Genomic DNA, 17,153 nt, shown 5'->3' on the forward strand with positions numbered 1-17,153 from the left:
GTGGAGTGTGTATGTGCACAATCACTCAAGGGAGAATGGTCATCTATAATTCTGAGGCTGTTAGTGCTGGCAGGAGACCTCCAGCATGTGGCATTCAGACTGAAGCCCCCCATGGGCACAGAGCTGTTTTCCTGCACATTATAGACAGGGACTTTAGGGGCTGGTCATCCTGCTCCCCAATGGGAAGGATGGCTCAGTGGTTTCAGCGTTGGCCTCCTAAACCCAGGGTTATGAACTCAATCCTTGAGGGGGCCACTTAGGGATATGGGGCAAAAATCTGTCTGGGGATTGGTCCTGCTTTGAGCAGGGGGCTGGACTAGATCAGGGGTAGGCAACCTATGGCACGTGTGCCGAAGGCAGCACTCAAGCTGATTTTCAGTGGCGCTCACACTGCCTGGGTCCTGGCCACCAGTCCAGAGGGCTCTGCATTTTAATTTAATTTTAAATAAAGCTTCTTAAACATTTTAAAAACCTTATTTACTTTATTTACAACAATAGTTTAGTTATATATTATAGACTTATAGAAAGAGACCTTTTAAAATTGGTAAAATGTATTACTGGCACGCGAAACCTTAAATCAGAGTGAATAAATGAAGATTCGGCACAGCACTTCTGAAAGGTTGCTGACCCCTGGACTAGAAGATCTCCTGAGGTCCCTTCCAACCCTGATATTCTATGCTTTCCTAATGGGATTGGTCATCTGTAAGCAAACACCCACTAGTACCCCACCTCGTGCCTTATCTGTTAGGACACTGATTCACGGTCATTTTCCTCCGAGCTGGCAGTGACCTGGGGCCTGTCTGTACGAACACTTAGTTTGCGGCAATCTGGGTGTAAAGTTACAGCGCAGTAGCCTGCAGTGCACTACATATCTGCGTGGACCCTGCTGCCGCACTAGAAGTTCCCTAGTCCGCTTTAATCAAGCCCGCTGTGAAACGGGGACAGATTAAAGCGCAGTAGGGGATTTTAAGTGCATGGCGGCAGGGTCCACACAGACACTTAGGGCATGTCACTCTGAAATCAAACACCCACAGCACTGAGTCTCAGAGCCTGGGCCAACTGATTCGGGCTCATAGGTCTCAGGCTGTGGGGCAAAAAACTGCAATGTAGACATTTGAGCTCAGGCTGCAGCCCGGACTCTGAGACCTCAGACCTCCAGCCCGAGCCCAAACATCTACATTTCAATTATTAGCCCTGTGAGCCCCAGTAAGCTGAGCCGGACCAGCAGTGTCCGTGCCGCCGGTGTTTCACTGCAGTGGAACGAACCCTAAGTGCAACGAACCAAGCTATTGCAGGGTACATGTACACCCCAGGCTGCTGGGAACTAAAGTTCATCTAGACAAGGCTTGGGTTACCTAGGGAGGTGGTGGAATCTCCATCCTTAGAGGTGTTTAAGGTCAGGCTTGACAAAGCCCTGGCTGGGATGATTTAGTTGGGGATTGGTCCTGCTTTGAGCAGAGAGTGGGACTAGATACCTCCTGAGGTCCCTTCCAACCCTGAGATTCTATGATTTTATGATTCTAATGCCTTGGAAACATGCAGTGTTATTTTTTTGACAGAGTGCCACTCCCCGTTGGCCCACTCAATCCTTCTTAAATAGGTTATAACTATTGATTTTAACATTCCAATCATGGTGAATCATCCCACTAGGTTTCAGTAATACCAACTAGATCGAATTTATGCTACTAAATTAGCAATTCCAATTCTCGTTTGTTACCCAAGCTCCTAGCGTTGGTGTATCAGCAATTAAAGAATTTCTTCTCCTTATGTACTTTGGTGTCTTGATTAATTTTGCTCTCAACATCTAGATTTTGTGCTGCGTGATCATTTGTTCTCTGTTTTCACCCTCCTCTTTTGTTATTAGTTCAATCCCCTTCTGACAACTCTAGCCAGTTGTCCTTGAGGAAATTGGTCCCCCTTTTACTGAGATGGAGACCACCTAAAGTATTCAGCCCTCTCTCCCCACAGAAGGAAGGCAGATGATCCATAAAACCAAAACCCTCTACCTTACACCACTTAACTCGGCAGTGTTCATTTCCAGAATCCTTTGCCTTCTATCTTCCTTCCCTCATGGGACAGGAAGGGGCTCCAAAAATTCACAGACCCGAAGGCCAGAAGGAACCATTGTGATAATCTAGTTTGACCTCCTGTATAGCACAGGCCAGAGAACTTCCCCAAAATAATTCCTGGAGCAGAGCTTATAGAAAAACAGCCAATCGTGATTTGAAAATTGCCATTGATGGAGAATTCATCACAGCATTTGGTAAATTGTTCCAATGATTAATTACACTCACTGTTAAAAAATTATGCTTTATTTCCAGTCTGAACAGGTCTGCTCAAAGTTCAAGCCATTGGATCCTGTTACACCTTTTTCTGCTGATCGAAGAGCCATTATTAAATATATGTCCACCATGTAAATACTTATAGACTGTAATCAAGTCAACCTCTTAATCTCTTTATCAAGATAAAAAGATCGAGCTCTTTGAGCCTATCACTGTCAGGCAGGTTTTCTAATGCTTTAATCATTCTCATGGCTCTTCTCTGACCCCACTCCAATTTATCAACATCCTTCCTGAACTGTGGGCACCAGAACAGGACTCCAGCAGTGGTCACACAGTGCCAAAGACAGAAGTTGAGTCTACCCCAACTTGAGATTCCCCTGTTTATGCATCCCACGCTCGCATTAGTTCTTTTGGACAGAGCATCACACTGAGAGCTCCTGTTCAGCTGTTCATTCACCCCAGCCCCCAAATAGTTGTCAGAGACATTGCTACCCAGTATAGAGTCCCCCATCCTCTATACTGTGGCCTTCTTTCCTTGTTCCTAGATTGTACACATTTCCATTTAGCCGTATTAAAATGCATATTCATTGTTTGCTTGCACCCAGTTTACCAAGTGATCTAGATCGGTCTGAATGAGTGACCTGTTCTCTTCATTATTTACCACTCCCCAAGTTTTGTGTCATCTACAAACTTAATCAGTGATGATTTTGTTTTCTTCCATGCCACTGATAGAAATGTGTTGGAGTCCACTGGAAACACACCATGGAATGAAGATTTCCCCATTTACAATTACATTCTGTGATCTATCAGTTAGCCAGTTTTAGTCCATTAATGTGTGACATGTAAATGTCATATTATTATCCTTTTTTAAGTCAATATGTCGTGCGGTACCAAGTCAAACTCCTTACAGAAGTCTAAGTATATTACATCACCATTACTACCTTTCTCTACCAAATTTATAATCTCATCAAAAAAGATCAAATTAGTTTGAGAGGATCTATTTTCCATAAACCCATGTTGATTTGCAGTAACTACATTATCCTCTGTTAATTCTTTATTAATCAAGTCCCATACCAGCTGCTTCATTATCTTGTCTGGGATTGATGATAGGCATATAATTCCCCACGTCATCTCATTTTCTCTTTTTAAAAAATTGACTCAACATTCGCTTTCTTCCAGTCTTCTGGAATTTCCCTGGTATTGCAAACATATTGAAAATCAACATTAATGGTCCAGTGAGCTTCTCCACTGGCTCTTTTAAAACTCTTGGATGCAAGTTATCTGAACCTTCTGATTTCAAAATGTCTAACTTTAGTAGCTTCTGTTTAACATCTTCCCAAGGTACTAGTGGAATGGAAAGAGTGTGTCATCACCACATGATGAGACTATATCATCTATTTTCCCCCAAATAGAGAACAGAAATATTTACTGAACACGTCTGCCTTTTTCTGCATTATTATTGATAATTCTGCCACTTCCATCCAATAATGGACCAACAGCATTATCAGGAATTCTTTTGGTCCTAATATATTTTAAAAAACTTCTTCTTATTGTCCTTAACTCTGCTGGCCACAGCTTTCTCCTTGTGTCCTTTTGCTTCCCCCTTATCCAATTTTCTACAATTCCTAACTTCTGAATTATAGTCATTGCTATCAATTTTCTCCTTCTTCCACACACCCACACACACTTGGTGCTTTAACAGGGCCAATTTCACAGAGCTGAAAAAAATCATGAGCCAGATCAGCTAGGACGAAGAATGTAATCAGAAAAATGTGAATGATAATTGGGAATTATACTATTAAAGCACCAAGTTTATATATAACTGGTCTGGACTTTAATCTACTTGCACATTATAAATATGACCAAGTCATGCTTAAGACTGAGTCTGTCACAGTGGTCACGGATGTTGTGACCTTCCGGGAGCTCTGGGATTTCTGCAGCTGCAGCAGTAGGTGTGGCTGGCCCCAAGGACTGCTAGAGCAACAGCGGTCCCAGGTCAACCCCCAAAGCAGATAAGATTTAGTCAGGGGTATTTTTAGTACAAGTCATGGACAGGTCAGGGGCCATAAACTTTTGTTTATGGCCCCTGACCTGTCCATGACTTGTACTAAAAATACCCCAGACTAAATCTTAGCCTTAGTCATGATCATTTGTACCTAATCTACCATTAATTTTTAGTCCTGTGATCAGGTCCTCTTTATCCGTTAGGACAAGGTCTAACAAAGGATTCCCTTATGCTGGCGGCAACACTTTCTGAGTTATGAAATTGTCACCTGTCATGTTTAGAAATTCCCAGGGTGTTTTACTACTGGCACCATGAGACCTCCAGCATGTGTCACTCAAACTGAAGTCCCCCATGAAGATCATTTGGACATTCTGGGGAGTGGCCATGCCCCTTGGCAGTGCCATCCACATAAATCCATAAATCCAGACCCCCCAGCACTGAATTCAGTCAGCACAGAAAGACAGAGGATCCCAACATCAACCCAGATATCTAGGGATGGCTTATGCTGGGCACAGAACCATTTGGGCAAGCGGTTCTCCAAAGCTGATGCTGGTTGCACAGTAACCAGCAGAGTCAACTGGGTTTGACGAGCCTCCCTTGGTCAGAAGAGGTCTGAGGTGGCCCTTCTGGTCATTGCAGGTCTGTACAAAGCCCACAACATAGAGGCACCCTTGCCTGGCTTCTCACTCATGTTTTGTGTTTCTTTGCTGTAAAAGGCAAGCTGACTGACACACTACATATACACAACAAGCGGCCTCAGTGGGGTAAAAGAAAAACACATGAGGGCGGCCAAGAAGTTAAGTGAACGAATTCTGAGCTCACTGCACCTTCAGCCATCGCCTGGGGCAAGTCCCCCTTTTTACCCTCGAGCTCTGCAGGAAAAGAGGAGGAAGGGGAGGTGAGTCGCGCTAATGAACTTTGCTCTCTAGCAGATTCCAAGTTTGTGCACTGGGACAAACTTACCTGAGATGTGGGACGATGCAGACCTCACCCTGGGCAGAGTGGTTCTGTGGGAGAGGAGAGCGTCTCTTGCCTTGGGCGAGGTATATCCTATGAGCTAGAGGTGTGATTTCTTCTGCTCGCGTACACTCATTGAGCTAGTGTGGGTATAAAGAGCAGTGTCGCTGCAGTGCCATGGCTTAGCCATGCCAAGTAGAAACCCACCTGAAACTGCTGGGTGTATACTTGGCATGGCTAAGCCGTGCCTCTGCTGCTGCTACCCCTGCTACCGTGGATACGCTGCTATTTGTACTCGCACTAGCCTGATGAGAGCTAGTGTGAGCATGAGTACATGAGCAGGGGAATCACACCCCTCACCACCACTCTAGACACAGCCCCAGAGATGTCTGGAATCAGCTGTGCCTATCAGCCTCCTAGGGCAGGCACTGAAACTAGCACGTCCAACTCCTCAGGCATGAGGGGAGTTCTGGGCCTCAGCCTAGAAGAGGCGGTGGTGTGGAGGAAGAGGGGATATGTCATTTTCACATCTCCAATGTCCAGTCCCATCGTGAAGATCAGAGTGTTGCATCCCGCCACCAGGTGATGACTGAGCCTAGAATGACCTAGTATAGTCTAAAAGTTGCCATGGAAGCCGTGAGATACAGAGCAAATGCACAGAAGAGTTTGAGTTGGTGAGAACAATTGAACTCATTCGGAGCAATTTATCTCAATTCCAAAAACAGACCAGATAAATCACCAGGCAAGAGAGGAATCTCAGGGACCAGGGTGCTTACCCTGTAACTAAGACAACTTCAGTGTTTATTTCATTCTAGGACTCATATACCAAGGGAGACCACACTGAGGGTGGGGCGCCCGATACAGGTGAGGACAAAGTGTGCATGGTCACACCCACTCCGAACCGGTTCTACTACCTCTCTGGACAAAGGCTCAAAGACAAAGCAGGGCCAGAAGCATGAACCAAAGAAGTTCAAGTAAGGTCAAGTGTCTCAGCCACCATGAAATTGAGGATGGTGGTGGATTTACAACAACCAACTGTATGCTAATACCATGCGCTGCAGGTCTGAGTCTTATTCCCATTGTCCCAGAATTATGATCACAAATGAGACCAGGGGATTCCACCTGGACTACGGCTGACGACTGGATTTCTCAAGCTTCTATTTCCCAGTACTTTGAATATTTCTATATTGCTAGTGTATCTACTCCCTGGAATGGGAAGTGCCACTTCATCACTGTGGCTATGCATCATGCAGCCCCGCAAAGAGTGTAACCCCCAAAACGGGACATCAAGTACCAAACCTTAAGCCTCTTCCACACAAACAATGAAGATGACAAATGACAAAGGTCAGTGGGTTAGGAAGGGGCAGCGTAATGAAATAAGGCGTATCTATCACTGAAGTACCACAACACCTCGCAGTCTGTAATAGATTTATCCTACATCACCCCTGTGAGGTTGGGAAGTTCAGCCATCTCCGAGTACAGAAAGGCACACAGAGACTTAATCATGGCCACACAGGAAGTCTGTGATGAAGGAGGGAACTAATTATTTTGGGGAAGCTCGATGGCCTGTGATATACAGGAGGCCAGACTAGAGGATCACAATGGTCCCTTCTGGCCTTGGAATCTGTGAATTATGGTTCCAGAGTCCCAGACTAGCATCCTAATCACGGCACCATCCTTTCCCTTGACTCTGCGGTGGATACACCACATTAGAGATACGTCTTCCGTTTGTACTTTGTTTACTTTTCAGTAATTAGTTTGGTGCAAGTGTGCGGCTCGGCATCAGACATACAACACTGGGATTTGAAGAGAAGGATATTGTGTGGCCTGTAGGACCAAGGAGGTTATTCCAGGCACAGAGGAGAGTAAGGGAAGGTGGAAGTGCTCATGGTAGATGGAGGCAAGTGGCGTTGGTAGAGTGCAGGTCCTGGGCCAGGAAGCAGCAAGTGATGAGAGAGGAGAGGCAGGCAGGGAGAGCTGGGTCGAGACCTGACGGTGAGGACAAGGAGTTTGAATCTGAGACTGGTAGAGCCAATGAAGGGACTTGAAAAAGGAAGGGGGCAGATGACAGGTTCAGAGAGGCAGGCCAAGAAGAGGAGTTCAGCAACAGCATTTGGAAGAGAAATAGGAACAGGATCAGCCCCGGATCCCAGCTCCAACCAGACTCGGGACCAGCTGCTTCATAGGAAAGTACAAAAACCACGTAGGGAATAACCTGACGAGTGGGGCTGCTTCTCCCCCAACCCAGTCAGCTAGTGGCTGTGGCCTGCCTTCAAGTATGGGGGCTCATAACCCATCTGGTTTTTTCACTCCGATTCACCTAGCTGGGGATGTTTTCACTATTCATCTAACTGCCGAGCCCTCGTCTAGATGGCAAAGTCCCTGAGGCAGGGCCCACCTGTTCCTGTATGTCTACCCAGCACCCGGCCCAAGGACGTGCCAAATCAATAATAAAGTTATGGCTGCTGTGGGGTGAACAGTGCCTGGTCTGTGCATGCCGTTCCTGTGGGAGCGGGAAACGCCCTTTAAGCTCATTGTGATAACACTGGGCACAGGAAGGGATGGGGGCTCGTCTATGTTTTCTACGGTCACATAAACAGGTGGGAGGGGTGAGCGGGTTATCCAGAAAGATGGAGCCTGCAGCCCAGGCTGGGTGACACCGGGCATGGGCAAGGCTTCTGGGAGTGGGAAAGGCGGAGGGGTGGATTGGGGCACGTTACAGAGGAAGAAGCAGGTTTGGCAGTAGCTTTAAGCAGGGGAAGGTAACGGAGAGAGAGGGATCAAGGATGACTCCTGGATTAACAGTTTATGACCATGGGAGGGTGATGGGTTCCCAAGTGAGCCACATCCACCCCTCACTAATCAGAGACCTTCACCCCTACAAGGCCTGCCCTCAAAGCTACCTTCAGCCCATGACCCTCCAGAGCCATATGCTTCCCCCTGGCCTCTGACAGCAGTGTTGTGGCCCCCGGAGTCATACAGACGCTAAGCCATATTTATACCAAAAATCCCACAAAGACTCATTTGGCTGCAGAGCCCCACAGCCAAATGCCCATTGTCTAATCTGCCTGGAGTCTCTTCCGCCAGCTAACAGCAGCCACAAGAAAATACAGAGCATACAAACTTGAGGAGAGGAAACAGAGAAAGCCTGAGAGAATAGGGGGAAAGCTGGTCATTACGGGAGTAACCCCGCACCATGACAACTGAACCCATGAGAAAGGGAGATGCCATGCTGAGGGCGGGGAAGTTTCATTACACAATTTGCAGATTAGAAGATGTGAGTAGGGGACACACACACACACACATGTACATGTACTGAGAGACACACCCACTTGCACACAAAACCCTTCTGTGATACATGCAGAAAAAGGCAATCAATGAATGCTATGAGGAAATCACTTGTGGGGCTCAAACCCAAATCAAAAGGGTCTCCACCCACAGCAAGGTCTCGAAAAGGAGCAGATCTCCTACGCAAAGCTGGCAGCCACTCTCCAAGCCTTCCCTATAGGTACCACGTTTCCTGTGCAGCAGGAGGGGACACAGACAGACATCACTGTGGCTATGTTCTCCCATACTGATCTGATCCCTCAGTACACTTCAGTGCTGGGTCTGCCCCAGTCTTCAACCTGAGATCGCTGGAAAAATGACCCTCTAACCTAGGAGTCCCCTGCCTTCCACATGCTCCCAGCTCAGGGCTAACACTGGTTATTCAATGCCAATATATGAGCTCAATCACGCTCCGTCCCAGAGGGATTCTTTCTGGTAACAATTCCTAGTAATGTGAACCACAATAGCTACCGCGTGGGCCAGATGCACTGGCAGCGTGAGCCGAGGAATTCCCCAAGACGGTGTGTGGGATTGGAAATGTCCCCTTGATGCCAGCAGGGGAGACCCTGATCAGGCAGGGCTGGAGGTGTGGTGACAGCACAGTGCCACAAGTAGCCGCCTCAGAACAGAGGCACCACCAGCACGATCCTTCTCCCCAGCTCCCCAACACAGCCAGGGATTATAGTAACCGGGCTCCAAATTCACAGTCAACATGGGGGCCTGGGGCTGCACACGGGCCCTGCTCTGAGGGGCTGCCAGTCTGAATCACGCATGCACAGAGCATGCACACTGTCCACATGCAATAGCTGAAGGTGAAACTCCTCGGCGTGCAGAGCTTTAGGCACAGTGCAGAGTCTATCAGAGAACTACCAGTCAGTGCAAATACCAGGTATGGACAATGTACATCAAGAGAGTTAAACTCTAATGTGCCTGGGCGTGAGACAAGGGGCGGGAGAGCCCCTGGAGAGCCCTGCTGGACAGGGGCCCATGGGCTGGCAATGGGTAACACCAGTGCAGCCAGCCAGAGCAGGGCCCTGTAGACACGGACCCTCCCCTCCCAGCCCCAGCCCCAAGTGAAACAAACCAGCCCTTACCTTTGGCCCCTCGCAACACAAACCCGAATCCCTCATGCTCCCTCTTCTGCAGCACGGCCGTCTTCTCCTCGATGATGTAGTCACTGGGCAGGAAAGAGCACAAGAGAATGATGCTAGGGTTAGATTTCAGCACCATGCTGCCAGGCGCAGGTGGCCTCTCTGCCTTTCACACGGAGACCTCTTCGGAGCAACCATCGCTCTCAGCACGGAGCTGGGCACAGTCTCTCTCCCTCCCTCCCTTGCCCACTGTCAGAACAAAAAGGCGAATGCTCCTTTCCCTCCCTGTGTGGGTAGGGGTCAGCCCTGGCCGCCTGGCTCTCCCTTCTGCCCACAGATCCCCCTCTCAGTCACCTGCATGTGTATGCAGAGAGCTTACTGATCCCACACTGGGCTTCCCTTTACATGATGCCCGTAGCATGGAACTGAAGAGTGGGGCGCCTGAGCAGAGGAGTTGCAGGGGGAGGCAGCCAGCCAGCCATCAGGGAGGATTCTCTCTGAGACTTTCCTGCTGGCTCTTGGGGGGGAAAAAAATCAGGAGCCTGACAAAAGGGAAGGTGGCTCTTTAGTAAGTTTCCTGGGAGAGAGAATGACAGAGTTTATCTCCTCATCCTGATGCTCTGATCTTCTGTTAAAATCCCCCCCCCCCGCCGTTGCTAAGTAACAGGCTGTCATTAGGGGAAAAAAGGGGGGGTGTTCATTTCATTGTCCTATTCTAACAAAGCTGCTCTCTCTGTCCTCAATGGCAGCTAGATGAGAAGAATGAAGAAATATCCAGTGGTAAGGAGAGGGAATCAAATGCGAAGCTCTGAACAGACCCCAAGCCTTAGCGACTCTTTCAACAGAAAAATGTCTACACATTTTCCGAGAGCTGGGGAAAGAGACAGAGAAAGATTCTCTCAGTGAAGGAGAGCTTAAATGCAGCTCTGTAAATCCCTCCCAGCAGAGCCGCATGTCTGACATCAGAGTGGAATTAATCAGAGATCTCAGTGCTTTTCAGCAGCACAGCGAAGGAGTTTTACACACCAAAGGCACAGCAAGAGGGCAGGGAATGTGTCAGCCCCAAACCCACAACTACATGTGTGTAGCCATTCAGGCTGATACACCCCGAGTGCAGCAACAGAGAAACAAAGAGCCAAAGCATCCAGGCACTGCCTGGAGAAGTAAACCCTCCAGCGACATGTCCGCGTGGTTCCCGTGCACCAGAGGGAAAAGGGAGCACTACAGGCAGACACCTGTGCAAGACAGACAGAGTGTACACGCGCGCACACACACACACACTGCAGTAGAAACTCCCTCAACACACCCAGATGCATGCGCTGCATACACAGACACACACCCCTGAACATACACATACTACACAGAGTGCTGGATCGGTGTGCTGCTGCCCTCTACTGCCTGGAATGGGTATCACAGCTGACCTAGGATTTCCCAGTTACCCGACTGAGCGTGTGGAATTGCTCCACTGTAGCTAGGTTCGTATAGCACCGCCATCACAGCAGGAGCTGTGTGCCAGAGTCAGAGTAAGAAGAGAGCTGCTTCTCTGGACCGAAAAGGGGCTGGGGTCCCAGTGCATGCAGTGGGCACTTAGCTGGTACTGTGGCATTAGCATCTGCCCAGCCACAGGCCATTGCAGACCAGTGTTTGAATTAGTAGGTGGCCCTTTATATTCTGCACTGAGTGTAGCCAAACCCGCCAGCAGCTTGGGTGTGCTCATAGACACCCCTTAATGGAGGAGACACAACTCTGGGTTCCTGTTAGAACCACCAGATACTAGTAAATACAATCACTAACGATAATACCCTGGCTCTTACATAGGTAAATAAATAGAGATGCATAAACACCTCTCAGGTAGAGTCGCAGCCGTGTTAGTCTGTATCTGCAAAAAGAACAGGAGCACTTGTGGCACCTTAGAGACTAACACATTTATTTGAGCATAAGCTTTCATGGGCTACAGCCCACTTCTTCAGATGCATGCAGAGGAAAATACAGTAGGAAGATCTATATATATATATATACACACACACAGAGAACATGAAACAATGGGTGTTTCATGGGTGTAATGACCCATCCACTCTCAGTCTTTATTCAAGTACACAAAGTAAAACTATTTCCCCATGTTTATTCCCCCCCAACTGTTCCTCACAACTTCTTGTCAACTGCTGCAAATGGACCATTTTCATTACCACTACAAAAAGTTTTTTTCTCTCCTGCTGATAATAGCTCACCATAACTGCTCACTCTCGTTAGAGTGTGTATGGTAACGCTCATTGTTTCATGTTCTCTGTGTGTGTATATATATCATCCTACTGTATTTTCCACTGCATGCATCCGATGAAGTGTGTTTTAGCCCACAAAAGCTCATGCTGAAATAAATGTGTTAGTCTCTAAGGTGCCACAAGTGCTCCTGTTCTATAAACGCCTCTGTTTCCCAAACCACGGGAGGGATAAGTATTGAAAAAAAAGGAAGCGACCGATGTGGGGAAGGAATCTGCTGTCTTCACTGCCATTTGTTTGGGAAGAGCTACAGAACATACTTGAGGCTCCAATACAGAGCTGATCAGACCTGATTACACAGGTACCTTCTGGCTCGTTATGTTCAGCTCATTGTCCTGGATCACACAGTTTCTTATCTGGGCAATTTGGCTTCATCTGCATTTGGATACTATGGTGCTGAGTATCAGAGGGGTGGCCGTGTTAGTCTGGTTCTGTAGAAGCAGCAAAGAATCCTGTGGCACCTTATAGACTAACAGACGTTTTGCAGCATGAGCTTTCGTGGGTGAATACCCACTTCTTCGGATGCAAGTCTGTTAGTCTATAAGGTGCCACAGGATTCTATGGTGCTGAGTAGAGCCCTGTGCAGATACAAAATTGTACCCACATCTGATCTGCAATCTGGATCCATGGTCAGCAGGTCTCTGCAGATTCGCAGGGCTCAGATGCTAAGATCGGGTCTGATTTACACCTTGTGGAACCTTTTGACTATTCTGATGTGATACAACTTTGGATTCATCACTGAAGAGCTGCTCATCTACAAGTGCTGAACTATAAACACAAACTGTTAGCCAGGAGGAGGTGCCAGAAGTTTGTTTTTAATCCATCTGTGAGTGTCCAGGATATGGACAAACTTATCCAAATCTGAGAAAAAGTTTTCTACAGAGGAACTATATCATATTCATTTCTCCTGGGAGACCCAGGAGCCCTTACAGTGTGCTGAGCACGGATACCTTCGCGGGGTGGAATGATGATGCAGCTACGTGAGCCGTGGAAATGTCCTTACTGTCAGAAGGAACCATCAGAAATAAAAGGGCTTGACAAGCGTATTTTTCAATCCTCTCTGCTAGCTGAGTCAGTGGAGCAGCTGGCTCTGCTCGCTGGAGAAACACTTGGGTTTCTGAAGCAGAAGTCCACACATTTGATTCCCATGCTGCCTGTATGTAGTGTGACAAAGTTCGTCCTCTACCTTGGTGGGTCCTGCGCTTATTGGCAGATTTGCTCACCTCAGTGATCTTCCCCACAGTCTGGGTCAACTCCTCCTGTGTCTGATCAGGAGTTGGGAGGTTTGGGGGGAACCCGGGCCCACCCTCTACTCCGGGTTCCAGCCCAGGGCCCTGTGGATTGCAGCTGTCTATAGTGCCTCCTGTAGCAGCTGCATGACAGCTACACCTCCCTGGGCTACTTCCCCATGGCCTCCTCCAAACACCTTCTTTATCCTCACCACAGGACCTTCCTCCTGGTGTCTGATAACACTTGTACTCCTCAGTCCTCCAGCAGCACAGCCTCCCAGGGTTTGGTTACACTTGCAGCTGTACAGCGCTGGGAGTTACAGCTGCCTTCGTACAGCTGTGTAGGGAAAGCGCTGCAGTGTGGCCACATTCGCAGCATTTGCAGCGCTGCTGGGAGTGGTGCATTATGGGCAGCTATCCCAGCGTTCAAGTGGCTGCAACGTGCTTTTCAAAAGAGGGGGGTGGGGTGGAGTGTGACAGGGAGCGGGGGGGAGACAGAGAGAGTGGATTTTTGGAGCTGACACTGTGTCAGCTCCCTGCCTTGCAAATTCTAAGGACTTGAAGATACACAGCACCAACCTTCAATCATTTTAAAAGTTTAGACCCCTTCCCCCACCCCTCTCTCAGTCACTAAATGCAAATAGCCTTCAGACCAGATAAGCAGCTGCTCCAAAATAGCCCTCCCCTCCCTCCCTCCGGGCTGCTTCTCTCCTCAAGCAAACACTAGCTGTGGACATTCCAAAGGAATCCCCCTCCCTGCCTCTGCTCCAGCAAACAGTAGCTGTGTTTGTTTTAGATAAGCAGCTCCGGGAGCCCCGAGTTCACAACAAAACAAAGAGAGGCATCATAACAAAACAAAGAGTGTTATCTTTACTTAAAAAGCATTATGGGAAGGTTCCGGAGGTCAGTTACAGCGTAGTAAGATTAATCACTGTTAAAACTGGCACCCCAGCGCTGCAAGAGCAGCACTATAGTCGTTATTCCTCAGGCCAAGGTGGAGTACAGCCAGCGCTGTAGCCAGGGAGATACAGCGCTGTATGTGCCTTGCCAGTGTGGACGGGGAGTAAGTTACAGCGCTGTAAAGCCACCACCAGCGCTGTAACTCTCCAGTGTAGCCAAGCCCTCACTCTCAACTCCTGGTGCCTCTTGCTCCCAGCTCCTCACATGCACTTCCTCTCCTCTAGCTACCCTCCGCCTGACTGGAGTGAGCTCCTTTTTAAACCCAGGTGCCCTGATTAGCCTGCCTTGATTGGCTGCAGGTGATCTAATCAGCCTGGCTGCCTTAATTGGTTCTAGCAGGTTCCTGATTACTCTAGTGCAGCCCCTGCTCTGGTCACTCAGGGAACAGAAAACTACTCATCCAGACTCGTGTACCCCACTGGTCTGGGTCTGTCACAGTAGTTAGATAGAGATTGCAGTATCTGTGTGTAGTTTGTGGCCATGGATTCACACACACACACACACACACACACACACACACACACACACACACACACACACACACACAATAAGTAATTGATGCCAGGGAAATGCAGGCACTGTAGCGATGTAAGAGATCCAGTGGTGTGTGCATGTGATAAAGACACCCCCAGGAATTCCGCAGGATTGATGAGTAGGGGCAGTACCACTACTTATTAGTGTGTGTATTACTGAAGCCCCAGGAGCCCCCGTCATGGACCCGCACTCCCACGCCAGCTTACAATTGAAGACGAGAGGCACCAGCTGGCCACAGACTGATGGGGGAGCACAAGGAGACACTGTTGGCAGCATGGCAGGCAGTGGCCTAACTGCTGTCAGATTTTTGCAGGGATCCTGGCAAAGGAGAGTAGTGAGGAGGGTTTGGAAGGTGCACGATGAGGCGGCATTGCTGAAGTTTAAGGGGAGCATCCCCCAGGCACAAGGGGCAGCAGGGAGAAAACAGGCCACAGATTTTACAGACCAACAATTTTTCGGGTTTTTATCCCTGCATTTGTAAGTTAAGGTGCCGTACTTATGGATCCAGTGGTGCAGGCCTCAGCTGGAGCGAACACATGACTAATAACATTATGAGTTATAAGCCAGTAGTGCCCAAAGGTGCTGTGCACGGCACATACACACAAGACACCGTTCCTACCCTCTGAGGGCAGGTGTGTCACCCAGTGAGAGCCGCAGTGAATGAGGATGGGTGGATGAGGATCACAAACAAATCCCTCTAGGGCACTGATTTGATCCCCATTCCCATAGTGCCTGAGAACTCCCCACACTTTAAAGTATTTCTCCTCCCAACGCTCTGTGAGGCCGGGCAGTGCTGTTACCCGGGAGCAGGGGGCAGGTATGGGGTAGATTCACAAAGGGGACTTAGATGTTGCAAGGCCTGACTCTGCCGTGCTCTTCTGGCCAGTGGAATTCACAGCCCCGAGCTAGGCGCCGGTGCTCCCCCCACATGGTATGGGGAGCGTTAGGTGCCTAAGAAAGAGTCTCAGAAGCCGGTGAGCTGAGCAGGGAGGCACCCAAGCCAGCCAGGAGTGAAATGCAGGAGAAAGGCATGAGGCTGAGAGCCCAGATCCACAAAGGTACAGAAGCTCCCAGGGATCTGGGCCGGTGGAGGGAGGCACCGATCCCCACCCCTCTCCTGGAGTTAGGGCAGCCCTGTCACAGGAAAAATGAGCAAAAGACCTGCCCCATTACAGCCCACAGTTCTGTGGCCGGGCTCTCCCCTGCGCTGGGAAGACCGGTTTTCAAATCCCCACTCTGCCTCATTTGGAGCAGAGACTTAAGCCCAGGTCTCCCCCATTCTAAGCGAGTGCCTGAACCCCCAGGCAGGGTGGGTGGGGCTGAGTTTTGCCTGTGGAAGCTGTTCCAGTGTGTAAGTAATTAAACAGAGGGCGGATCTGAACACTGGTTTCCCGTATCCCAGGTGAACGCCCTAATCACTGGGTTGCTGTGTGTTCTAGAGGACACACAAAGAGCCAGTCCCCACTATTCCGATCTCTGGGGTGGGTTAGACCTGCACTGAGCACACCGACTGGATCAGCTCCCCAGGCAATATGGGTGCACACCAGGGCCTGAGTAGCATGTCAGGGCTTGGGAGTGAGTGCAAGTTCCCACCAGCTCATTAGCTGTGCAACGGCATCAAGACTGAGGTGGCTCTGTACGTCTACAAGTGGAAACTGAGGTGCCTCTGCGGATGTCGGCACCCCAGGCTAGGCAGAAGCTGAGTGGTGGGTTTATGAATGTCAGTGGTGTCGCACTAAGGAGGCAGTTATGCGCCTATGGCCCTTTGCGAATCTGCCCCAAGGCACACAGAAAGTCTGGGGCAGATCAGGACTTTAGCAAAGGTACGAAGAGGCTAGCAGCCTGCCCACTGCACCAATCATCCCCTCCTAAGTGAAATCAAGTGGTTACTTAGCTTTCAAACCCACATCTCCTTAGGAAATATGCTCCCCAATATGCACAGAATCCTTTCCCCCCTTCAATCCATTAGTCCCCTTCCAGGACTAGGCACCCACTAAACCCAGACAAAAGCGACGTGCACCCTTCTGGGGAGAGACTCACAGGTGGGCTCATTCTGATCATCCTGCATTACACAGAGCAGAGAAGCCACCTGATGATTCCTGCATCAAGCCCATGACTTCTGGTTTGAGCGAGAGCAGATCTTTTAGAAAAACACCCAGTCTTGATGGCCAGACTTCCAGTGATGAAGAATCCACCACATCCAGGTACATCTCCCTTTTCCCATGGTAAGCAGCTCCCACTCACCGGGGATTCGTAAGGCACCTGGCATGGGGGCAAATTCCACAGTGCCTGAGGAGAGGAAGTAGGCAACCTTTGCTATGCAAACTAGTGTTTTGACCTGAAGTGGGGTCTGAGGGAAGCTGCCCAGCAGTTTGGAGTGTTATGATTAGTCCTGCTGGGAATGGCTCAGGGAGCAGGTTGTCAGTGAGGTGGTTAAAAGTGCACAACAAGGGAAAACTACTTACCTGCACCTCTTCGTACAGTCCAGCTG

The 17,153-nt window shown here is 49.0% G+C and overlaps 1 protein-coding gene across 1 annotated transcript in view; it reads right to left on the reverse strand.

Annotated features, from left to right (window-relative positions):
• SHANK3 (SH3 and multiple ankyrin repeat domains 3) overlaps nt 1–17,153 on the reverse strand; it is a 653,367-nt gene that overhangs the window by 95,987 nt on the left and 540,227 nt on the right. The window contains exon 18 of the mRNA XM_039498975.1: nt 9,666–9,748. Coding sequence (XP_039354909.1) covers nt 9,666–9,748 — 83 coding nt within the window. The remainder of the gene's footprint in view (nt 1–9,665; nt 9,749–17,153) is intronic.

The sequence above is a fragment of the Mauremys reevesii genome, linkage group 1, assembly GCF_016161935.1.
Source record: "Mauremys reevesii isolate NIE-2019 linkage group 1, ASM1616193v1, whole genome shotgun sequence".
Taxonomy (NCBI): domain Eukaryota; kingdom Metazoa; phylum Chordata; order Testudines; family Geoemydidae; genus Mauremys; species Mauremys reevesii.